Source organism: Taudactylus pleione, unplaced genomic scaffold, assembly GCF_031769625.1.
Source record: "Taudactylus pleione unplaced genomic scaffold, aTauple2 ptg000647l, whole genome shotgun sequence".
Classification (NCBI taxonomy): Eukaryota; Metazoa; Chordata; class Amphibia; order Anura; family Myobatrachidae; genus Taudactylus; species Taudactylus pleione.
This window is the reverse complement of record NW_028285049.1, coordinates 4,253,280-4,279,335: the sequence shown is the minus strand read 5'-3', so window position 1 is coordinate 4,279,335 and position 26,056 is coordinate 4,253,280. Positions and strand designations below refer to the sequence as shown.

At 46.1% G+C, this 26,056-nt stretch overlaps 1 protein-coding gene across 1 annotated transcript in view; it reads left to right on the top strand.

Annotated features, from left to right (window-relative positions):
• C6 (complement C6) overlaps nt 1-12,327 on the top strand; it is a 76,013-nt gene extending 63,686 nt beyond the window's left edge. The window contains exons 12-14 of the mRNA XM_088455249.1: nt 3,830-3,941; nt 9,090-9,222; nt 12,062-12,327. Coding sequence (XP_088311375.1) covers nt 3,830-3,941; nt 9,090-9,222; nt 12,062-12,069 — 253 coding nt within the window. The 3' untranslated portion in view covers nt 12,070-12,327. The remainder of the gene's footprint in view (nt 1-3,829; nt 3,942-9,089; nt 9,223-12,061) is intronic.
• The last annotated feature ends 13,729 nt before the right edge of the window (nt 12,328-26,056 follow it).

Below are 26,056 nucleotides of genomic sequence, written 5' to 3'. Positions count from 1 at the left end.
TCCCCCATTTCTAGCGGTCAGCCCCTGTCACCACCCACAAACGGCTTGTCCTGTCACTCATTCTGCCGGACTGTCTATGCGAAGTGAGCGTACGCTTCCCGATTGCTCAGACTGGTTCGCGCATGCGCACTGCGATGCATATGCATGCACAGAATGCAAACATCGGCTGCCTGCGTGCAAACGCTTCCTAGCGAGCGGGTCTAAATCGGGCCCAATGTCCGACCATTTCCACGACACTGCGCAGCCATCGCTTTCAATTGTGTTCTCCCTTCTGAGTGAATCTGAACAAAGAAGCTTATTATAACATCATAGACTTGCACACAAACCCGCCCCTTAGTCGTCACAGGGATCATCTAAATTACAGTGTCTTTGAAATTACCACTTATTCAAGCCCGTAAGCCTAATTCAGTATTGCTCATGTGCGGGGACATTTGCGCTGAAAAGCAGCTGTCTCCAAGATCCCTCACACTGCTACAGAAGTATTAGTATTACTTACCGGAGCCGACCCGCATGCGCATGGCCTAAGGTCTCACAGAGCATCGGCGGTGGTGGAATCCACTCAGATCCCTCTTCGTAAACCCGGACCCCCTTCCCATATTAAGGAGCAGGCCTCCGGGAACCAAATGCCATCTGAAGATGAAGTTGATCTCCGCAAGCAAACTGCGCAAAAACTTTCAGTTTTCAAAGTTTAGTGAATACTAGGTGGCCCCATCGGGATCCTAATTAGAAGGAATGGGCCTGTTACAAAAAACATGTGGAAACCAGCATTTCTGCATGTGTAACTGGCCCATTGGTGATGATAAATAGGCCCTTTGTAGAGGTGCTATCAGTGACATTGTTTATGGGGGATGACAAAGTGGGACATGGGGCTTCAAGAACAGGGTAAACAGACCAGATCTAGTTTTTTTGTTTGTTTGCTATTACATTGTGTAGACCAGGGGTGGGGAACCTTTTTTCTGCCGAGGGCCATATTGATATATATATATATATAACATTATTCACGGGCCTGGTACAGGCCACGCCCACTCCGTGTGATGTCACATGGGGTGGGGCCACAATCGCCGACGATTACAGCAATGCCCGGAGCATCCTGAGGATGCTTCGGGGAGTTGTAAGGGTAGCGGTGTGACCGTCTGAAGCATCCTAAGGACAATCCAGGCGGCACTGCGAAATATCTTCTGGCTGCAGGGTGCCATGCTAGGCACCCTGCTAGCCAGATGAGGCTAGCAGAAAAAAGCTCTGAGGGCCAGCCAAATGATTCCACGGCCCTTATACGGCCCCTGGGCCTGAGGTTCCCCATCCCTAGTGTAGACGGACCTGTGCTGCAGAGCAGCGAAAACTCACTGGGAAAATGCAGCATTTTCCCAGAGACCCACGCATGTGCATGGAGCATTCTCAGCTGCATACGGGATCACAAACGCAGTCTGAAAGTGGATGCAACGCGTCTGTCTATCAGCTGCAACATTACCGCCCACAAACGCTTCCTGACTGTCAATCACACTGCGACCAACTCCTCTCTGCAACCTCCGACGGTAATGAAACTTGATGGCCGCGCAGTGCGACTCATACGCATGTGTACATCACTGATATTCGCTCAACTGCGTAAACATTGCCATTGCGCCCATCCCTGAATCAGGCCCATCGTTGGTTATGTCAGATATGTTTCCAAATACTCCTGAATACTGGCAACTCGCGTCCAGCACACACAGGTCGCATGAGTTTTACTTAAACAATATTATATTCTTACATGGGGGAGGGGCCCTAGATTGCACACACCCTAAGCACAATGTGAGGTGCTACCTGCTGAGACTTGTAGTGCTGCAAGCAGAAAATCAGAAACAGATGCAAGTGCACACTCTAACTATGCTGAACCTAATAATAATATAACTGCTAATTTGCATCCAAGAGGTTCTTTGCATAATAATGGCCATAATTATGGGCCTGCCCACCATATCCAGGTGACCTCTATCAGGCAGATCCCTAACACTCCCATGGAACAAATATAGGGCACAGGACCCCCCCCCCAGGCCAACCCAGCAGAACCACCCCATGGCATCACACTAGTGTGAGATACTAGTGTGAGATATGATTTCCTTGAGAGCATATGGATTCTGATTCTGTTCTTTCAAATGCTAATTCGGCTACAGAGATGGAAAGCCGGTGTTAAGAGCAAATTTAAGCACAATAATATTATTTTGGCAGGCAGCTACTAAATTAATTAGCAAGTCATCCCGACTGCCGGCATCCCGATGGTAAGTACTGGAGTTAGGGGGAGGGTCACAGCAGTGGCATCCCTCCCCGCAGTGTTATCCGATGCAGGGAGGGATGCTGTGTGAGCCACCAAAAAGGGGGCGTGGCCAATCAGGAAGGGGGCGTGGCCGAACTCCCCATGGTCCAGTTATTACTGGGGGGCAGGGGGGGTGCCGGAGGTGCGGACTGCTCTGTGCACAGTGCCGGCCGGCTCCCTCACAGTGTCAGGAACCAAGTGTTGCACTTAATGCTACAGTGCAGCACCCGGCTCCTGTCACTGAGGAGGAGTCTGCACCTTGGTGTCACCCCTCGGCGGGTGACACCCGGGTCGGGCCCGCACCCCCCTTGTGATGCCACTGGGTTACAGTTACGGTTAGGCACTAGGGGGAGGGTTAGGCACTAAGGGGAGGGTTAGGCACTAAGGGGGTTGGGTTAGGATTAGGGTGCGGGAGAAAGTGTTCATTTTTTTTCTACAATTAGACGACCCCATGCAGCGGGATGAGGAAGGGGCCGACATATCGGGCGGTTGGACACTGGATCGTCCAGTGTCTACGGGCCGCCCAATATGATGGCCCGTCAGCGGGGGGGTCATGGGTCGCATGGCTGGGTACACACGTCGTTTATTGTGTCGTTTAGTGCCGTACTTGCAATTTTCAGTCATAACTGTCTAAGGTCCTGATTCATTACAGATCGCAACTGCGATAGTATGCTAATCCACTGCTAACGCTATGCCGCCGCAGCACAACATAAGGAAGCCCACTTTACCTTACACACATCCATAATCCTTAGCAAGACTGCAAAACCATCGGTAGCATCGAGTAACATCGCAGCCTCACGCACACTTGCACAAGCTCTGACCTTACTCAGGAATTGCTAACCTCAGTACTCGCCCTGAGTACTCAAGCTGCGTATGGCATCGCAGTGGATAATGTATGCACGCCCCTGCAACGGTGTTCAAACGCACTGGCACACCTGCGTTTCGCCGACCACCCCTGTCACCTCCTGTCAATTACTCTGCGATGGATCCACGTAGTCACTGCAGTCGCTGTCCCGATCACAGTTGCTGGTTTGCTCACGCACACTGCAATACATACACATGTGCAGAACGCAACAATCGGACAATTGCGTGCGTAATCGCAGTTGCGATCCTTGCTGAATTAGGCCCTAAGTGCAAAAAGCGCTCTATATTGATTTTCATTTCATCTTGGAACCTGCAATCCGTCATCCACATTTTTAATACTTGCATTGCAGTTTTTTACGTTTAATATTTGAAGGAGAGATAAATGGTAGAGTTGCATGCTTAGGCTGGTCTATCAAGTTTACAATTGATTGTTATTTATTTCCATGTGTTCATTTATTAGAAAATATTATATATTTTTTTAGATAATGGTATTATCTACTGTACAGTATATCAAATTATTTTGACGTTTATTTATTTCTCCTATAGCAGTACAATGTCAGCGCCTGGTCAGTAATTATGTGGCATTGCCACAATTGTGTCCATTGATTGTGTGATATAGTATGAGCAGTGCACTTTGTATATCTATTTTTATATTGATATCTTTCAATTACCATCTAGAGCAACGCTATGTATTAACGAAGATGATGACAAAAAGGAAATTGATCAGGAACACCCTGATCCTGAGAAGGGATGCCGGAAACCTGAACCACCAGAAAATGGGATGTTAATAGTAAGAAAATATTCTATATATTGCATGGATTAAATATAGCATTCATAGTGTTCACGCAAAATGATCAGGCAACCTGATGTAGGTTCCAGATATGATGGAATGGAGCACTTGCTATTTGATGTTTAGTAAAAAGCTTCTCATACACCTTCACATCCAGTAACCAGATGTTGGAACAATTCTGAGCATGCTAAATATATATTCAGTAGTGTCACCTATAACTGTACTTCATTTCTGCGTCGCTTGAGAAGTCGATTGATGTCTATGATTTAGAAGATCGGGCCATAGACTGCACGATCATCATGCAAACCAACAAGGCTGGAAAACGGTCTGGATCGTTCAGTTTGGTTATCAAACCTGTATGATCCACCCGACCGTTATTCAGCTGGCTCCTGGCAATGAAGGAAGATTTCCTCCATACTTCATGCAGTGTGCAGAGGGGCTCTGATTTGTTAGGAGAGGGCGCCCTACGCTGCCTCTTTGTTCAGGCACTAGGAACCCGGGGACTTGACATTTGATCTTATGTGCTACTGCGCAGGCTTGACGTGTCCGCAAGTCTTCAGCTCCACCCTTCATGCTGGAAGGACGTGCTCCTGAGTATCTCCAGACTATAACTCACAGTAGAGATAACGTAATGCTGGCCAAAGACCCCTGTTAGTTCCACTGGACCACCAGCTCTGTACCACTACACTTACAAAACTAACGTACAAAATGCACTTCTACCACTGTATGTACAGACAAGGTATGTATGCCCACCTACACATTCCTGGCTGAATTTGGTGCATACATTATATATAGCGGTAAGACCTAGCTACGTAATCTACCATGTGGACTAACCCCCATCACACACCACTGCCACCTATACCATCTATAGGGTCTGCCAATATTATCATCACTCATTCCATCCTCCTGGTCAGCTGCATTCTATGTCCAGCTTAAGTCCTAATACAACCTGCACAGTTGGACCATGTAAAATGCAGATAATGGGGGAGTAAGGGGGAGATGTACAAAGTTTTGGAGAGATATTAAGTGGAGAGAGATAAAGTGCCAACCAGATAGCTACTGTCATTTTTCGAACACAGGTAGTAAACTGAGAGGCCCCACACTACGTTATACCCATCTACTCCAGGGGTGGCCAAAACCGTGGACACACAACCGGTCACGCGCGTAGATGTGCGGGAGCAGCCAGCAGCAGCCAATAAGAGTCAGGATGATTCTTAATTGGCTGCTGCACCCAGGGCTGGTGCAATGTGATTAGCAGGCATCGGGCTGGAGAGGCGCCATCTACTCCATGTGCCGGATGCCTGCTGAGATTTTGTCACAAGCGGGCGCCAGGCAGCTCCTTCCCTACATCAGCTGCCTGAGGCTGGAGCTAACTCCTGAGCTCCGCCTTCCGGCTCCTGCAGTGGGTGAAGTAAAAGACGTCATGACATCTCTCCCATAGTGCTAAGCGGGAGGAGCATGACGAGGGGTAGGACAGCACCGTTAAAAAAAAAAAAAATCAAACATTTTTGAAGCCCATCTGTTAATTCTCCATGTCAGCTAAGCAGTTAAGAAAAATAGATAGCGATAGCTAAAGCATATATATGCATACTCTCTCGGAATTCGCGGGAATGTAGATATTTCTCCCGCATTCTACCCACTTCCTAGGGAAGTGGGCAGAATGGGGAACATTTTCTTGCGGATTGGCGGGTCCGCTAGTAGGGGACGGAGCCTAATAAGGCAATTCTGTGATAATCGCGTCATTTATCCCCGCCCTCTATTCAAATTTGCGGAAATTGCAGCATTTTACCACGAGTGTTTGGGGTTTAATGGCGCAGATTGTCTGGCCCCGTCCCCCAAAACAGCCCACCTGCTTCTCCTCCCCGGCTTTCTCCCAGGGAGGAAGTGTCAGAAGTCGGCATGTATGAGCTAAAAGTTAAACAGTACTTTATTGCCTTTACTACAGGGACAGCAGATGGCGCTGCATCTTATGCTATCACAATGTACAGTAGTCTCTGTTGTGAAGTGTACTTACTTATATCTTCTTGCTAATCCTCTGTTATGAAGTTTACCTGTACTTATCACAGTTTAATTTATCCCAAAAACTTCTCTCTATGCTTGTCCAAAGAAGCATGTTCTGCAACAAATTACTCTACAACGTTCACTAATACCTCTTTCAGACATACCGAGAATCATGAGAATTTGGCCTGCCTCAGCCAAATTCCCGGGTTGCCGCGTATGTCTGAAAGGTACCTACCCGGGAACACTAACACGTTCCCGGTTAGCTGACCCTTCAATCGACCAGAGAATTTCCCGGGACATAAGTCCCTGGAAATTACCCTGCTTATGTCTGAATGGTGCTACCTGGGAATTTACTGCACCTTGAAGCTTTTACATTGAGTGTGCTTTACATTGAGTCCTATAGGACACTCAGCACTGCCGCTCACCACCCCCTGCGCCGTTGGCTGTGTCGCTGTAGATCGAGTCAGAGACACAGAGGACATCAGCCGGAAACCGGGGTCACCCACCGGCGCTGGAGACCACCGACGGGACTCTGCCACAGTGGGCCACCCCGCACTCCTGCTGGACCACCAGGGCAGTACATCTGCGGAAGGGGATCTATCTCTTCCGCAGGGGGGGCAAACAGGGAATAAACAAATAATTTATTAATAGAATAAAATGTAAAAAAATGGCTGGATTGTGATTGGCAGGCTGCCTGCTGCATTTTGATGACATCATCAGCGGCAGCCGGAGAGGGGATAGGCTTGGAGGGGCAGACGGCAGAGGAGAGGCAGGTAATTTGAAAAACCCAGCCTATGACTGAAATGGGTCTACCTGGGAATTTCCCAGGTAAACGCTGTAGTGTGAAAGGGGGGACTTGACCAAATACCCGGGATTTTGCACAGGAGAAATTCCCGGGTCTGAGGAGGAAATTTCCCGGGTCGTATGTCTGAAAGGGGTATTAGTAAAAAGTGTTTTGCTCCAGTCATTGTGTTTATACAAACATACCTCCCTTGTACAATTTATAAAGAATGACCATCCAAAGAACTGTGAGCTACAGAGGTCACCTTGTTGGTGCTTGCAGACTGATATCTTTATGGTCCATGTACTGTTATTGGCCTAATTTTCAATGGGCAGTGCACATATTTTTGCAAAGCTATGCAAAAATAAGATTTAATTTTGCAGAGTCAAATAATTTTAATGAGATAAGTGGGGTGGAGAAAGGCCCAATTTTAGGGGTGTTTCTTTTTTATCCAAGCTATGTTTATTTAAAAGCAGAAGCAAATACATACAGTATTGAGTAATATGATAAAGAACCATACATACATTACAAGGGACGAAAAACAGCTTTCCACTGTTACACAGGAATGAGAACATTTCCAGATAAAATGATGATATTTCCTACTGTAAAACAATGTATGAGAGTGAAGACATATGACATAACTATAGTACTAAAGGGAAGGTAGTTTAAAACTAATAAAATAAAATAAAATAAAAATGCCCCCAAAAAATAGCCAATAAAAAAGTAGAGACAGAGGAGGGGTACGAAATGTCAGAGTATGGTAAGATAGGGGAGGTTGAAGGTAGCGTCACGATTATCTCAAGAGACTGGACATCTAAATCCAAGTTTGACCTATATTTGCCGTGGTGAGGGAGCTACGGAGGAGGTGGGGCAGGGGTTGTTATTAAACCCAAATGTGTACAGTACATGGAGAATTCTTTAAATTCCAACCATGGAAACCAGGTAGTAGTAAAATCAGTAGGCTTGCCCATTGAGAAGGAGTTGATACCTTCCATAAGGGCCGAAACTAGGATTTTCATCACCCAGGGCAAAACAGTAATTTGATGCCCCCCCCCCCCAAAAAAAACAAAAAACAAAACACAACATAGAGGACAAAAGGGATGTGTTTTTGTGACACAGTAATGCCCCTTACAACACATTATGCCACACAGTAATGCCCCTTACAACACATTATGCCACACAGTAATGCCATTTACAACACATTATGCCACAATAATGCCCCTAACAACACATTATGCCACTGTAATGCACCTTACAACACAATATGCCACAGGAAGGCCCCTTATACATTATTCCACAGTAATGCCCCCCAGAGACAGCAGGCCCCCCAGAACTGACAAATGAAACACTATTAAAAACGGACTTTCACTTTAAAATGGGATCTCCTAGTAAGCCAGCTCCCTCCTTTAACCTGCCGGGGCTGCGTGATGGGTGAGCTTGGGTGATGCAGGATGGGACAGGGGTGCCACATGCCGGGGATCAGTCAACGCCACTGACATACTAATGTGGTGGCGGTCGTGAACCAATTGGAGTTCGCAGACCGGCAGCCGCTTCTGATTGGCTGCTGGTCTGCAAGCTCTGATTGGCTCGCAACTGGTGTCACATTAGACATTAGCACATTAGGCGCTGTGTCTCTCAAGGCCGGGCTGCAAGCAGCTGTCTGCAGGTCCTGGCTTGCAGCTCCAAACCCACACGTGCAGCTACCTGGGGCCCCCCTACCTTGGCAGCCTCTCCTCGTCACCCCCTCTAGTACGGCGCCTGGGGCACATGCCCCCTTATCCCCCCCCAAGTTACGGCCCTGCTTCCATGTCCATATAAAAATTAATCTCCTGAACCAATCTCTAATTGAGGCAGCGGAAGTTGTGTGTCTTTTGTTGTGCAGAAGGGAACAGGGTCATTTAAACTCTGGAAAAGGATTTGAATGTCACAGCACCAATGAGCTGGCAGAGATCTGTGTCTTCCTAAACTATTAATGGGACACATTATGCTCCTATCAATAGCTCTTTAACATGGAGGAACATTTCTGAGCTCTATTTTTTAAATAAAGCTTCAAAGACATGAGCACCACATGTAATAAAGATAATCCCGATCTCCCCTGACTCTCATGATAAAGTCAACAGTGGTAGACCGCTGGCAACTTACACTTCTGACTCTCCTTAAATCTCTGCACATTTCTAGCTTGCAGAGGAGTCTCCTGAGTTAGAAGAATAGGAATGCACATTCATGTCTTTTGCAGTGTTGGCACTAGATTAGTGAAAAACCAAGGAGCTTCTTGATGGAGCTCGTATTGGTTCGAGACCAGTTTTCCATGACTATGCACATTTAGAGTATATATGTATTGTAGAATAAAGATTTTCTCCTTACAGAATGAGAAGAGATGGTATGAAGTAGCCGAGGAGGTTGAAGTAACCTGCTTTTCTGGTTATGCCCTTTATGGGTTCCAGTTCCTAAGATGTCTCCCAGATGGAACTTGGAAACAAGAGGAACTTTCGTGTCTTCGTAAGTATTGTATTCTACTTCAGAATATACTGTTTTAATTTGTATGGAAATGGAGCAGAGATTATAAAACACTTAGGAGCCTAGTTATGAAAATCCAGCTCTAAATGACAATCCGTACAGCTGTCTATCCCAACGACACAGATTGTAGCTGTGCTGGTATTTACATTGCCAGTTCTCCTTTGTGAGGCTTCTCCACTTGACACCAGCAACCTAACGCCGCCAACTACAATAAAATTGCACTGACCATGTACGTGCACTGCAGTTGGACCCAGAGGGATCCAGCAAAGCTTCTCCAGCTTTACTGATCCAGCATTTACAGATACAGGTAATAACATATTTTTGTGATGAATTGCAAGATCCCACTATCCTCATAGAGGTTTATGGGGACAGCCATAACCAGTGCTAAATAGGTAAATACTGGTGAAATCTTTGATTTCTCTGGTTTTAACTGTATGATACATCGAGAGCAACTGAGAAAATCACTTTCTCCAGGGGAAAAAATGCTTTTCTCAGCTTCTAAAAGACATCCCTTATAGTCACACTGATACTGTACATTCTTGCTGACATTTTTATTAAGTGGCAACTGACAGTCATATTCGATTTGTGGCAGATAGATGAGTGAGACAGTGCCCAGTTGCAGGCATTTAGAAATGCTGTATGCAAAATTCAAGAGTATTGATTGGTGTTGCTGGGTAGTTTGTTACTGTCAGCAAAACTGTGTAGAATTGAATTTAGTTTGAGATCATTACAGTTATGGAACTTCGAATGGTGGGCCCAGTTGCAAAAATATGCTTTGGGCCCCCTCTCTTCTAGGCCCCACAATAAATTTACAATATGGCACATGGTAGTGCACCACATGACCGCCAAACAATACAGACAGCATCCCAGTGTCTAATAATAATCGGTGTCCCCTTTATTCAAATAATAATAATAATCTGTGCCCTCTTTAAACTCACCAGTGTCTAATATCAGCAGAGCTGCTCTGAGACGCCACAGATAGGTCTGCTGGCAGAGGGTGACGGGGAGAGGCAGAGGGTAATGGGGAGAGAGGGTGACGAGCGGAGGGAGAGGCACCATCACATGCAAAGTGTGACAGGTAGAGGGTGAAGGGCAGACAGTGACTTGGGGAGGAAGGTGGTAAAGGCCAAAGGGTGACAGGGAGAGACTGAAGGTGGCCAACACAGGGTGACACGGAGAGGCAGAGGCCCTGATTCAGAGCCGGTCGCTCTGACAGAGTGCTCGCTCTGAATCAGGGCCGGCCTTTTTTTTTTTTTTAGAACAGCCTCCTGGCCGCTCGCATAGCTGTGGGTGACCACCCACAACTATAGCGAGAGGCCAGGAAGATGGTCCCGATGGTCAAGACCATCGCGACCATCGGGCTTACGACGAGACCCTTGTGGTAGGGTCTCGTTCATCGCAAGCCCCAGAGAGCTTTTGGCTCTAACAGTGCCGAAAGCTCTCCCACTGACATCACTTGTGATGTCAGTGGGGCCGCCCCCAGACGGTAGGCGTTCTCATGGGAACGCCTCCATCTTGGCAGCCACCCCCCCGGCCCGTCCACCAAAGGGGCGTGCTGTCACTCAACATCGACATCATGCCCCTTTGGTGCGAGACCCAGAGCGACGGCTTGCCCGTCGCTCTCCGGGTCACGCGCATGCGCACGACGGAGCCGGCTCCGTCGTGCGCATGCACTCTGGGCCACCATCGACTTGGTTGCGAGCGCTCAGCTCTTGCGACCGGGTCTGAATCAGCCCCAGAGTGTGATGAACAGTGAGTGATGGGGTGAGAGAAAATGATACCCAGAGGGTGATGGGGAGAGGCAGAGGGTGATGGGCAGAGGGCAGTGGGTGATGAGCAGACTGTGACTTGGAGAGGCAGAGGGTGATGGGCAGAGGCAGAGGGTGATGGGGAGAGGCAGAGGGTGATGGGCAGACTGTAACTTGGAGAGGCAGAGGGTGATGGTCAGACTGTAACTTGGAGAGGCAGAGGGTGATGGGCAGACTGTAACTTGGAGAGGCAGAGAGTGATGGACAGACTGTAACTTGGAGAGGCAGAGGGTGATGGGGAGAGGCAGAGGGTGATGGGCAGACTGTAACTTGGAGAGGCAGAGGGTGATGGGCAGACTGTAACTTGGAGAGGCAGAGGGTGATGGGGAGAGGCAGAGGGTGACAATAAGAGGCAGAGCCACAGTTTGTGGGTGGTCTTCACAACCCATGTGCACGTTTGTGTAGGGGCCCCCTTCTCCTCTCCTCTGGCAGCACCACCTCCTCCCTCTTTGAGATGGCTGGTGCCTGCTGTCCATCCTTCTTACGTCTTAGGGATCCTTAATATTTGTGGGTACCTGAAATAGGGCATATCCAGAAAATATACTTTAATAAATATGCCCCTCTGGAAGAGATGTATCAAACTTTCTAAAAAGTACAGGTGGAGAGGTTGTCCATAGCAACCATTTACAGCAGCTTATAGCTGTTATGTTATAGAATGAACTTGATGAATGAAGCTAATTGGCTGCAAAGTGCAAAATCTTTACGTCCTCTTTGGAAGGTTTGATAGATATTCCTCTACGTGTCTAAAGGCTCTATTTACCAAACTTTGGATGGAGATAAAGAACCAGCCAACCAGTTCCTAACTGTCATTTTTCAAATACAGCCTGTGACAAGGCAATTAGGAGCTGATTGGCTGGTACTTTATCTCCGTTGACTTTATCTCCATCCAAGGATTAGTGAATAGACCCCTAAGTACTGTAGATCCCTTTAAAAAAATTTTTTATCAAACGTTATGTTTAAAAACATTGTTCAATCTTATCAAGAACTTATACTATATCTTTGTCTTAAAATAGCAACCTAATAAGGAAAGTGTCCTGGCACAGAAACACAAGAAGAGCATATTGGTATATGGCACATCACATAAGGCTCATGTCATCCTCCTTCATATCAACCAGTGTCTGCAGCTTGTGGACACCAATGAATATAACAGAGCAGTGGCAATCGGCTCCACTGAGAAGACAATACAACGGGACATACTCTGCTTATAAAGGAAGCAAAGCTACAGAGGCACTACTTGTAGTTCCGGATGACCGTTTAATATATACTGTATATTATATAATACCTTCTGCCTTCAGTTGCTCTATTTCCTGTATTGCTCTGTGATTTACTCCTGTGCATTGTCTCCAGCTAATCCCACAGCTAATGAAGTAACGTCACCCTGCCCATATCTTTATAAGGAATTCCTTTTATTAAAGTTGAATTGCTGTAGTTGTGTTCAGCTAGATAGGAGCTGATCAATAGCCATTTATATGATGATATTAATTGATGCAGTGTAATAAGAATATTAGTAATTCTCATCTTAAAAATGTTTTTGATTGCACATATATGTAGTAATGTTTTTACAAAACTAAATACTTTATCACACTGACATCTCTGCCATGTTATATGGCTGTAATATAATTGTGCGCTGGATGCTATTTTTCTCTGTCTATAAAATAAAGTGTGACGGCCTCTTTTTTTTAAGGTGTCCTCTTACCAGATACAGAAGCACATTTCATGTTTGAACTTAGGGCCCGATTCAGACCCGGTCGCAAGGCTGTATTCGCACGCAGCCGTCCAAAGTCAAAGTATGCAAATCCCACGATCGCAAGCAAAACATTAGCACGCCCACTATGTTTTGCTGTGCGATTGCGGTATGAAATTAGACGCCCACCAGCCTGACACAAGACGCCCACTTTCCCTTAGTAACATACGTCATCTCCAGGAAGTGTATTAAACAATCGGTAACAGCAGCCGACATCGGACACATACGCACCACTTGTGGTTGACCCTACTGACAAATCTATTACAGAATCCGCACCAGTCAATCACCAGGCCAAGCTCCTTATGTGTTTCAGAACTCTTGTTCAGAATATTCTTCGTTAAATCAGCTGATTGAGAGAAATACCACAAGACCAGAACCAAGCAAGTCTGTATTCAGATTCAAGCAAGCAAAATGATCTCACAGTATAACATATGCAATCCTTCAGAAAACATAAACATTCATTAATTCTTGACGGTTCATTACTGAGAGCTCATCAATTATACAACAATCCTCATTATTTCTTATCTACCTTAAAAAGGGAGTCTACTATACATTCTGGGAGTGTGATCATGCTGTTATCTTTCTACACATGCTATATCTCAGCACATTCCAATCCCATCATTCTATGAAGGTCATCAGACAACCTTTCTTAGCAGTATTCAGTATTTTACAATTATGAATAACCTTAAAGGCAGAAGACCATTTTGTTACAAGACGGAGTCTTCATGTGGATAGCTAAAGATCAGATTTCTCAATTCCTATCTTTTATTCACAACTTATCCTATACTAGCTACCTAACAGGATCGTGCTCTTGCTACACTAAAAACAGGTGCATATACATATAAGCCCATCTACAGAAACTTATACATAGGATCACCCCCCTCCTGGGAGCATTGACCCATCCCCTTTAGGGTAAGGCCATGGTCCTCAGTCTCTAATTGTCCTTTATCCTTTCCATTTTGTCATGAATATCCAGGGAAATGATGATAGTCTTGCACTATCCACATGTATGATTGTCATCTTCGATTAGGCTTGATCCACAAATGGTGCAACTTGGAATGTCATCTTGGGCATAGATGTTATCATAGACTCGAGTCATCATCAAGACCTTTGGTGTATTTTCCTTGGTCAAACAACAGTCAAGTGTAAATAACTTCTTAATCAGAAAAATAATAGCTAGTTTTACTGCAATATAAATGATTACAAACAAGGCTAAACCTTTATCAATAAGTGAAAGAATTCCTGATATCCATCTACTAAATTCATTAAACCATTTAGATGGGTTTAATTAGGAATACCATTCATTAACATCAAGATCATACTCTGGATCATTATGTGCTTTCCTGAACTGTCCTTTAATTCCTTGATTTTTCATATGTTCATGTATCAGGTCAGAAAAGTTATCAGCTATATACAGTAAGTACAGCAGGCTAGTCTCACTATTTGACACATACCTTATTAATCATCCGTAAGGTAGTCAAGGAACAGTCTAAACTGTCCAATAACCTTTACCGTAAATTGCAGTGCATTAGTGATTATTTCAAGCACATCAAATATTTAATCTATAACATTAACAAACAATTTGGCTAAAGCTTCTGTATTGTGAACATTCTATACACTGACTCTAGATATTGTTACTACTTCCTGTCTCTTTATATGCCAATATTTGTGCATTTACTCAGCTTAATACTTGTGATAAAAAAAAACCTAAATTTAAAGCTAAAGTTAAAACTATAACAAAGCAAAGCTAAGTATACATCCCCACAAGCCTTTGTCTGGCTTTGGGCTTAACACCATATATCTGTTCATAATTTCAAATAACTCCAACTCACCTTGGGTGAAGACTTTGCAGTGGAAGGCGTGTATCCAGGTGTGATTCCCTGAAGTTTCACTGAAATAGGTGTAGTCAGCAGGATTTGGAATGGACTTTCAAATCTGGGCTCAATAGCCTTCCTGGTATGTTTCCAAATTATCATCCAGTCTCCTGGTAGTAAACAGTGGGTACCTGTATCAAGATAATGGACTGGAATTGAAGAAAACACCTAACTATGTATTTTAGTTAATTGTGTCTATAGGGTAGATACATAGTACATCATATCTGCCGATGACCTCAATCATGATTTCTTAATTTTGTTAACCACCATCTTTACATCTGCCCTCTGACACTCCCACCCTCCGGGCCAGTGACGGAAGAGGCTCGTACAAGGGACATTTTCATACCCTGAGCATTTCTGCAGTTGTATAAAATCAATTTGTATCCTTTGTAAGGAACACTGAGTCTGGGGAGTACTTTTCAAAAGGGGTTGGGACAGACTTACAAGTTGTTCAATGCAAATATTAGACACCTTGTTACAAAGGCCTGTGCTGTCTGTGCAAAACCTGGAGCTATCCAATTACTGTTGGTGATAGCCACCATTGTATCTTTCCCCAAGTGCACCTTACCATGTATTATCTGGGCCATAACTGGGTAAAGTGCTTTTGGTAGACATAAATTTTGACCTTCCCCCCACTCACCATTTGTGTCTTTAGCTCCTAGCTTTGATTTTCTCAGCCTCCGGAGCTTGTGCCTGGAGCTTTATGAGGGTACTTATGTCAATGTTGTGAGTGGGATATACCACATAAGTGGGCTCACCCTGGGAGTAGTGACTTATGGCAGCAGCACGTGTGGCCTGGTCTACCAGTCTATTGCCTTCAGCTTCAGGTGTAGTCTCTCAAGTGTACCTTTTATCTTTATCACCGCAAGCCTTTGGGATAACTGTAATGCAGTAGACAGCACTTTAATGTGGCCAATATATCCTGTGTTTGTAACTCCATCTACAAAGAGAGTAATGTTGGCATCTACAAGAGGAACATCTGAAATGTTACATAAGGTCAATGATTTTTGCTTCATAAATTCAGCACAACACAATCGAAAAAGTGGGTATATTTTCAGTGTCCTCCTTGACACTTACAATTTACTGTTGTTTATCACTATTACTGTGAACTGTACTTGTATAAGGGGTAATATCGTCTCCTCTCCCATCTCTTGATACCTGCGAGAGCAATGATGCAGGATTCAACATTGTACACCTTTTAAGAGTGACACTACTTGGTGTCAGTAAAATGACCTCATATTTAATAAGCCTAGCAGCAGACAAATGTTTTGATTGAGCCTGATGGAATATCCTAACATTATGTCAGCGCTTTTAAAACAGTATAATCAGGTAAAGCTAATGCTGGTGCATTAATGATGTCTTGTTTTACAACATAAAAAACTTCAATTTATTCAAGTGTTAATTCAAGGGGACCCTGTTGTATAGGTCCCTTGAATGCATCAGACAAAAGTTACAATTTATTTACATAAGGTATCTATCTTCTTTAGATACCCTACAACATTTACTGTGCAGAATAGTCAGTAATTCTATTATTTCATGCAAACAATCCTGCTCTGAGCCAACACATAAAAGTTAATCGTCCACATATTGTATAATGATCGTGATTGCACTGGCAGGAAGCCAGTCTTTTAAAACCAATGACATTGTCTCTTGAGTATTCACTAGGGCTTGTAGCACCCCCTTGTGGCACTCTAGTCCAAGCATATTACCTTTCTTGGTGTGTAAATAGAAGCAATAGTTGGATTTCTTTTGTTATTTGGATTGAAAAACGTAAAACTGTGAGGAGGGTGATATGCCATTCAACAACGTATGCGATTTAGGTACAGTCAATGTATCAACCTGTAACCTTTTATTAATCTCTCTTAAATCATGAATCATCCTAAAAGAGGGAGATTCATCTGGATTTGGGGTCTTCCTTTTAATAAGAAAAAAAAATAGTTCAGACTGGAACAACATTCCCTAAGTACCCCTGCTTTCAGGTAATCTCCTACCTGTTTGGTTACTGCAGCCACTTGATCTGGTTTTAAAGGGTATTGTTTAACTTGCTGCACATGTAGCTTTAAGTTTAATTTTCACGGGCTGGATGGGCAGTATCCTTACATCCATTTTACTCTGTGCCCATAGCATATCAGGGACTTTAGCAAATGTCTCATTTAAGTACAAGTTTTTAGTGTTAACAACATTAATGAGACTTATTAAGTATTTCTTATATCAAAAGCTATTCTTTTAAGAAGTCCTGGTTTGGAAGTTAGAGTTACTTCCCCATCTCTGTATGCTATTGTGGCTTTCAATGCAGACAATAAATCTGCCCCTAACAGATTAAGAGGGCAGTCATCAGAGACTAAAAACTGCATCTCTAGTGTTACACCATTATTTACAGTAATCTGCAATTTCTTTGACTTTTGTAAATTCTGTATTTGACCATCCAGGCCAGTGGCCGGGACCACAGAGGAGGTCAAAAGTTCTGTTAAGATTAATTTGGACTAAATAATACTTTTAGCAGCCACAGATAGGTACAGTGTATTGTGGGCCACTAGGACTGGTTACATTGGGAAGTATGTGACTCTGGGGGCTATCTTCCTATGCTTGTCTATGTATTCTGCTCTGGGTTCACTGAGACGAGGGCAGTGAAAACACAAAACCATTCTACATATAAGTTTGGGATGTTTGACTAATTCTAACATTTGATAACATTGTAGCAACAGGTGACGCTGTTAGCCTATTTTATTTTATTTTTTAAAAACGTGCGCCAATATTTTACCCAAATGGCACTAACTGTTGTCGCTTTCCTGATGACTGCACAACACAAATAGGCTGTGGTGCTAATTTAGCCTTCTTCTCTTGCTTGTACTGTCTGTCCTTTCTCATCATTTTACAGACAGTACATTGTCTATCAGTCCAATAATGACACCCTTTACACTCACATTTCCAGCATTTTATAAGATTGCTGCTAGTATTCAGTGACAGATTTATTACGTCCTTATAATACCACAATCAGACAACTTTTATACATATTTATGTATTGTACTGAAACTAAAGCCAATAGCAAAAAAATAAAAACTAATTTTGATTTGCAAATGTCACTATTTTACACAGCAGATCTAACTCTCAAAAATAAAAAACTGCCTGCTTAGCATTTAAAATGATGTTCACTTAAGCCTATTGTAAATTAGGCATATAAAAGGCTAACTAAGGCCCTCATTCAGAGCCGGATGCTCTGACCAGAGCGCTCGCTCTGAATGAGGGCCGTCCTCTATAAAAATGGAGCGTCCTCCTGGACGCTCGTATAGCTGTGGGTCACCACCCACAGCACATACGAGCGTGCAGGATGATGGTCGCGATGGTCTTGACCATCGTGACCATCGCCAGTGCGACCAGAAGCCTGTGGTCGGGTTTTTCGACCACAAGCCCTGGAGTGATTTCAGTGGGGCCGGCTTCTGACGATAGGCGTTCCCTTGGGAACGCCTCCGTCTGGCAGGCACGCCCCCGGCACGCCCACCAAAGGGGGCGTGCTGTCAATCAACATCGACAGCACGCCCCCTTTGATCAGACACAACGAGCGAAGGAATGTCCTTCGCTCGTCACGTCTGGTGCATGCGCACGATGGAGCTCCCTCCGTCGTGCGCATGCGCAGTGCACACCATCGACCCACTTGCGAGCGGACAGCCGCTTGCGAGTGGGTCTGAATGAGGCCCTAAGACAAGAACAATTATGTCATACCTTCAAATATTCGAATATCTCACTAACATCACATTTAGATTTGATTGAACATACACATTAATTTATGTATCTTCCACGTTAACTACTTCTTAAACCTACTAATCCATGTATTTTTCTTACAGGGATCTATGTATTTCTTATCCCCATCCCAACTTCTGGTATCTTATCTGGGTTCAGTATATGATACCTTCAGTCTACAACCTCTACAATTTACAGCACCACAATTCTAAATCATCACATGCTTAAAATCTCTATTGGGGCATAACTATTTCTTTTTAGCAATATAATTTTTCACTGAACAATTTGGACCTACTGTCCTTATAGGTGTCTCTTCAAAATATTCCTTAAAGGGCATACAAATCATCTCTTATTCCCTTTCTTGTTACTCTTTCTCTAACAAGATCTCTTCTGACACTTTTATTTAATTCAAAAGTTTGCCTCCAAGTTTGTTACTCTTTATGTACGGGCCACATGACTTATTTATCTGTTGTAATTTAATTGGGTCAAGTGTGCCATTTCTGTGGATGTCAGACCTTTTTAAAGAGTTTGGACATCCCTTCTGTCGCTCCATGACTTAAAACTGTGCGCATAATATCCATGGGGGTCTGACAGTCGGACAGGCACTTACTGTCTATTACCCATATCTGTGGGTTTACAAAACCCTTATCTGTGGGTTTACAAAACCCTGTTCTATTGTGTGAGGTAGCTCCTATTTAGGGTAGGAAACCAGCCACAGATTATTTTCTATATTTTCTGTTACTAAGGTGGGTATCCTTAATAGATCTGGGCACATTATGGACCTCATTCAGAGCACCTCGCAATATGCGAGCACTCGCTCTGAATGAGGGTGGCCACATCTAAAAAATGATCCGGCCTCCTGGGCGCTCGCTGGGCTGTGAGTTACCACCCACAGCCTTAACGAGTGACCAGGTTGATGGTCGTGATGGTCAAGACCATCGCGGCTTGCGACGAGACCCTTGTGGTAGGGTCTCGTCTGCTGCAAGCCCCAGCCGGATGCTCTCCCACTGACATCACTGGTGATGTCAGTGGGGCCGCCCACAAACGGCAGGTGTTTACTTGGGAACGCCTCCGTTTGTGAAACCACAACCACCGCCACGCCTACAAAACGGGGCGAGCTGTCGATCAACATCGACAGCCGCCCCTTTTGTAGTGAGCCCCGGAGCAAAAGAATTTCTCTCTCGCTCCGGGGCTTGCGCACACGCAGTGCGGCCGCTGTGTGTGTGCAAAGCAAAACATCGGCCTGCTTGCGAGCACTCAGGCGCTTGCGAGCGGGTCTGAATGAGACCTTATGACCGTACCTTTGGGATATAGATTGAATAAATCCCAAAATTCTCCTACTTTGGTCTGGAGATAATCTCCATCAATATGGCAACCTACCAAAAAACAAAAGGCACCTCTATATCTATTTACTTCTCTTCTCTGGAAGTAAAAAGATCACAAGATGTCTCAAGGGACAATACTCATGCTAATCAGGGAAACAAATTATCAGACTAAGTGACAATAACACATTTGCATTTCTCACAATTAAATCTATAAGGACTATAGTCTGTATACAATTTTTAAAGGTTCATTAGACATGTCATTTCATAAAATAAAACAAAAAACTAAGAGTCTGAGACACATAGATATCCGTACCTGAACCCTTAGGCAGACACAGGAGCTCACAAAACAGCGGGGTCTAGCTTGAGCAGAAAACTACTCATCCCAGGGTTATAGTCAGAATCCACTGTCCTGGTCACTCCCGTCGTGTCCATCCTTGGATCAGCGTAGGTCATCTCATTAGGACCTCCAAGTTTTGACTAACGTACCGGGCTTCGGGCTCATTGGGGGCCCGCAGAGTGCAGATGATCCTGCCTGTGAGTACAAAGCAGTTTGATGTTAGGATCAGTGGCACGCTGCGGGCCCCCCGTGTCAGTCACTGTGACTACTGACTAGCGCCAGCCACTGCGATTGGGTAAGGGCTCATGGTGTGTACACAGACCATTCCAATATTGATTGACAGTCAGAGGCATTTAAGGGACGATGCGGGGGCAGGGTCGGCCAGAGTTCCTGGAAATGGGGTGTATCCATCCCGTTTTCCGGGAGTGGCCAGCACAGACGTGGACGTACACAGTCTGCTGGGCTCGCAAGTCAGCCACCCTGCGTGTGCAGGGCCTAAACATCGATCCGGTTGCGAGCGCTCAGCGCTTGCGACCGGGTCTGAATGAGGTCCACAGTGTGCAGTAGGTGTGGTTGAACCTCTGTTGTATGATGATGACATTGGTTATATTCCTACACAAACAGGCAGATTCTGGACCATGTGATCTCCTATATGAACAGTGAATACCAACTGAAGACACCATCTGCCCATGGAGGTTCAGTTTTTTTCAGAGCTGAGTGAGAAGAAACCACCACATAGGTCAGTCAGGTCCATAAATATTGGGACATTGACAGAATTCTCATATTTTGGCCTCTATTCACCACCACAATGGCTTTGAAATGAAACAAACAAGATGTGCTTTAACTGCAGACTTTCAGATTTAATTTGAGGGTAATTACATCCAAATCAGGTGAACGGTGTAGGAATTACTGTCTGATTGGGAGGAGGAGCTTCCTCCCAACGTCATCCTAGTGAAAGAGGCCAGCCCTAAAAATCGATTTTTCACCAGGACACACAACCCTGTGAGAACTTCGAAGATAACACCAGATGCAGTGGAGGAAATTCCTGCCAATGTCATCTTAGTGCAAGAGGCCGAGGCTAATGTACCATTTGCCAAGTGGATAAGGTACCACACATGGATCCCATCAGTGAAAACACCAGACGTGGAGGAGAAAACACCTAATGAAGTGATTCTTGTGCGAGAGGCCTGCGCTGAAAAGCGATTTATAAATTGGATACATGATCCTGTGAGGCCATTGTCAGAAACACCAGACGTGGAGGAGAAAACACCGGGTAAAGTCATTCTTGTGTGAGAGGCCTGCTCTGAAGCAGAAACACAATTTATCAACTGCACATATGACCCTCTGGTGTCATTGATGGAACCATCAGAACAGCCGTCAGTAACTCCTAACAATATCATATCTGAGGCCAGGCCAGTGATGGGGAAGGAGGAAAATACTAACTTGGAAATATCAGGTGATCGGGCAGTAACACCTACTGATATCATTTTTGAGATAGACACCAAGAAAGTGAAGGAGGCAAATACTATTGCTACTATTGAAATGCAGGAACCATCCAGGGACACCCAGCAGTGTAACATGTGACATAGATGCCAGGCCAGTGACACCCAGCAGTGTAACATGTGACATAGATGCCAGGCCAGTGACACCCAGCAGTGTAACCTGTGACATAGATGCCAGGCCAGTGACACCCAGCAGTGTAACCTGTGACATAGATGCCAGGCCAGTGACACCCAGCAGTGTAACCTGTGACATAGATGCCAGGCCAGTGACACCCAGCAGTTTAACCTGTGACATAGATGCCAGGCCAGTGACACCCAGCAGTGTAACATGTGAGATAGGTGCCAGGCCAGTGACACCCAGCAGTGTAACATGTGACATAGGTGCCAGGCCAGTGACACCCAGCAGTGTAACCTGTGAGATAGGTGCCAGGTCAGTGACACCCAGCAGTGTAACCCGTGAGATAGGTGCCAGGCCAGTGACACCCAGCAGTGTAACCCGTGACATAGATGCCAGGCCAGTGACACCCAGCAGTGTAACCTGTGACATAGATGCCAGGCCAGTGACACCCAGCAGTGTTACCTGTGACATAGGTGCCAGGCCAGTGACACCCAGCAGTGCAACATGTGACATAGATGCCAGGCCAGGGACACCCACCAGTGTAACCTGTGACATAGGTGCCAGGCCAGTGACACCCAGCAGTGTAATATGTGACATAGATGCCAGGCCAGTGACACCCAGCAGTGTAACCTGTAACATAGATGCCAGGCCAGTGACACCCAGCAGTGTAACCTGTGACATAAATGCCAGGTCAGTGACACCCAGCAGTGTAATATGTGACATAGATGCCAGGCCAGTGACACCCAGCAGTGTAACCTGTTACATAGATGCCAGGCCAGTGACACCCAGCAGTGTAACCTGTGACATAGGTGCCAGGTCAGTGACACCCAGCAGTGTAAAATGTGACATAAATGCCAGGTCAGTGACACCCAGCAGTGTAATATGTGACATAGGTGCCAGGCCAGTGACACCCAGCAGTGTAACATGTGACATAGATGCCAGGCCAGTGACACCCAGCAGTGTTACATGTGACATAGATGCCATGCCAGTGACACCCAGCAGTGTTACATGTGACATAGGTGCCAGGTCAGTGACACCCAGCAGTGTTACATGTGACATAGGTGCCAGGTCAGTGACACCCAGCAGTGTAATATGTGACATAGGTGCCAGGCCAGGGACACCCACCAGTGTAACCTGTGACATAGGTGCCAGGTCAGTGACACCCAGCAGTGTAACCTGTGACATAGATGCCAGGCCAGTGACACCCAGCAATGTAACCTGTGACATAGATGCCAGGCCAGTGACACCCAGCAGTGTTACCTGTGACATAAATGCCAGGCCAGTGACACCCAGCAGTGTAACATGTGACATAGATGCCAGGCCAGGGACACCCACCAGTGTAACCTGTGACATAGGTGCCAGGCCAGTGACACCCAGCAGTGTAACCTGTGACATAGATGCTAGGCCAGTGACACCCAGCAGTGTAACCTGTGACATAGGTGCCAGGCCAGTGACACCCAGCAGTGTAACCTGTAACATAGGTGCCAGGTCAGTGACACCCAGCAGTGTAACATGTGACATAAATGCCAGGCCAGTGACACCCAGCAGTGTAATATGTGACATAGGTGCCATGCCAGTGACACCCAGCAGTGTTACATGTGACATAGATGCCATGCCAGTGACACCCAGCAGTGTTACATGTGACATAGGTGCCAGGTCTGTGACACCCAGCAGTGTTACATGTGACATAGGTGCCAGGCCAGTGACACCCAGCAGTGTAATATGTGACATAAATGCCAGGTCAGTGACACCCAGCAGTGTAATATGTGACATAGATGCCAGGCCAGTGACACCCAGCAGTGTAACCTGTGACATAGATGCCAGGCCAGTGACACCCAGCAGTGTAACCTGTGACATAGGTGCCAGGTCAGTGACACCCAGCAGTGTAACATGTGACATAAATGCCAGGTCAGTGACACCCAGCAGTGTAATATGTGACATAGGTGCCAGGCCAGTGACACCCAGCAGTGTAACATGTGACATAGATGCCAGGCCAGTGACACCCAGCAGTGTTACATGTGACATAGATGCCATGCCAGTGACACCCAGCAGTGTTACATGTGACATAGGTGCCAGGTCAGTGACACCCAGCAGTGTTACATGTGACATAGGTGCCAGGTCAGTGACACCCAGCAGTGTAATATGTGACATAGGTGCCAGGCCAGGGACACCCACCAGTGTAACCTGTGACATAGGTGCCAGGTCAGTGACACCCAGCAGTGTAACCTGTGACATAGATGCCAGGCCAGTGACACCCAGCAATGTAACCTGTGACATAGATGCCAGGCCAGTGACACCCAGCAATGTTACCTGTGACATAAATGCCAGGCCAGTGACACCCAGTAGTGTAACATGTGACATAGATGCCAGGCCAGTGACACCCACCAGTGTAACCTGTGACATAGGTGCCAGGCCAGTGACACCCAGCAGTGTAACCTGTGACATAGATGCTAGGCCAGTGACACCCAGCAGTGTAACCTGTGACATAGGTGCCAGGCCAGTGACACCCAGCAGTGTAACCTGTAACATAGGTGCCAGGTCAGTGACACCCAGCAGTGTAACATGTGACATAAATGCCAGGCCAGTGACACCCAGCAGTGTAATATGTGACATAGGTGCCATGCCAGTGACACCCAGCAGTGTTACATGTGACATAGGTGCCAGGTCTGTGACACCCAGCAGTGTTACATGTGACATAGGTGCCAGGTCAGTGACACCCAGCAGTGTTACATGTGACATAGGTGCCAGGCCAGTGACACCCAGCAGTGTTACATGTGACATAGGTGCCAGGTCAGTGACACTCAGCAGTGTTACATGTGACATAGGTGCCAGGTCAGTGACACCCAGCAGTGTAATATGTGACATAGGTGCCAGGCCAGGGACACCCACCAGTGTAACCTGTGACATAGGTGCCAGGTCAGTGACACCCAGCAGTGTAACCTGTGACATAGATGCCAGACCAGTGACACCCAGCAATGTAACCTGTGACATAGATGCCAGGCCAGTGACACCCAGCAGTTTTACCTGTGACATAAATGCCAGGCCAGTGACACCCAGCAGTGTAACATGTGACATAGATGCCAGGCCAGTGACACCCACCAGTGTAACCTGTGACATAGGTGCCAGGCCAGTGACACCCAGCAGTGTAACCTGTGACATAGATGCTAGGCCAGTGACACCCAGCAGTGTAACCTGTGACATAGGTGCCAGGCCAGTGACACCCAGCAGTGTAACCTGTAACATAGGTGCCAGGTCAGTGACACCCAGCAGTGTAACATGTGACATAAATGCCAGGCCAGTGACACCCAGCAGTGTAATATGTGACATAGGTGCCATGCCAGTGACACCCAGCAGTGTTACATGTGACATAGGTGCCAGGTCAGTGACACCCAGCAGTGTTACATGTGACATAGGTGCCAGGTCAGTGACACCCAGCAGTGTTACATGTGACATAGGTGCCAGGCCAGTGACACCCAGCAGTGTTACATGTGACATAGGTGCCAGGTCAGTGACACCCAGCAGTGTTACATGTGACATAGGTGCCAGGTCAGTGACACCCAGCAGTGTAATATGTGACATAGGTGCCAGGCCAGGGACACCCACCAGTGTAACCTGTGACATAGGTGCCAGGTCAGTGACACCCAGCAGTGTAACCTGTGACATAGATGCCAGACCAGTGACACCCAGCAATGTAACCTGTGACATAGATGCCAGGCCAGTGACACCCAGCAGTTTTACCTGTGACATAAATGCCAGGCCAGTGACACCCAGCAGTGTAACATGTGACATAGATGCCAGGCCAGTGACACCCACCAGTGTAACCTGTGACATAGGTGCCAGGCCAGTGACACCCAGCAGTGTAACCTGTGACATAGATGCTAGGCCAGTGACACCCAGCAGTGTAACCTGTGACATAGGTGCCAGGCCAGTGACACCCAGCAGTGTAACCTGTAACATAGGTGCCAGGTCAGTGACACCCAGCAGTGTAACATGTGACATAAATGCCAGGCCAGTGACACCCAGCAGTGTAATATGTGACATAGGTGCCATGCCAGTGACACCCAGCAGTGTTACATGTGACATAGGTGCCAGGTCAGTGACACCCAGCAGTGTTACATGTGACATAGGTGCCAGGTCAGTGACACCCAGCAGTGTAACCTGTGACATAGGTGCCAAGCCAGTGACAGGAAAGCGCAGAACGCGAGCACTCAAGTGGCTTCGGAACATCTTCTGCTGCTCTGCAAAGGAAGTTGAGTAATTGCCAAAATATAAATGGGAACCGCACTTACAACTAGGCTGGATGTGGCGGGATGTGTAACAACAATTTATATGTGATAGTTAGAAGAAAAGACGAGGGTGAGCCAATGCAA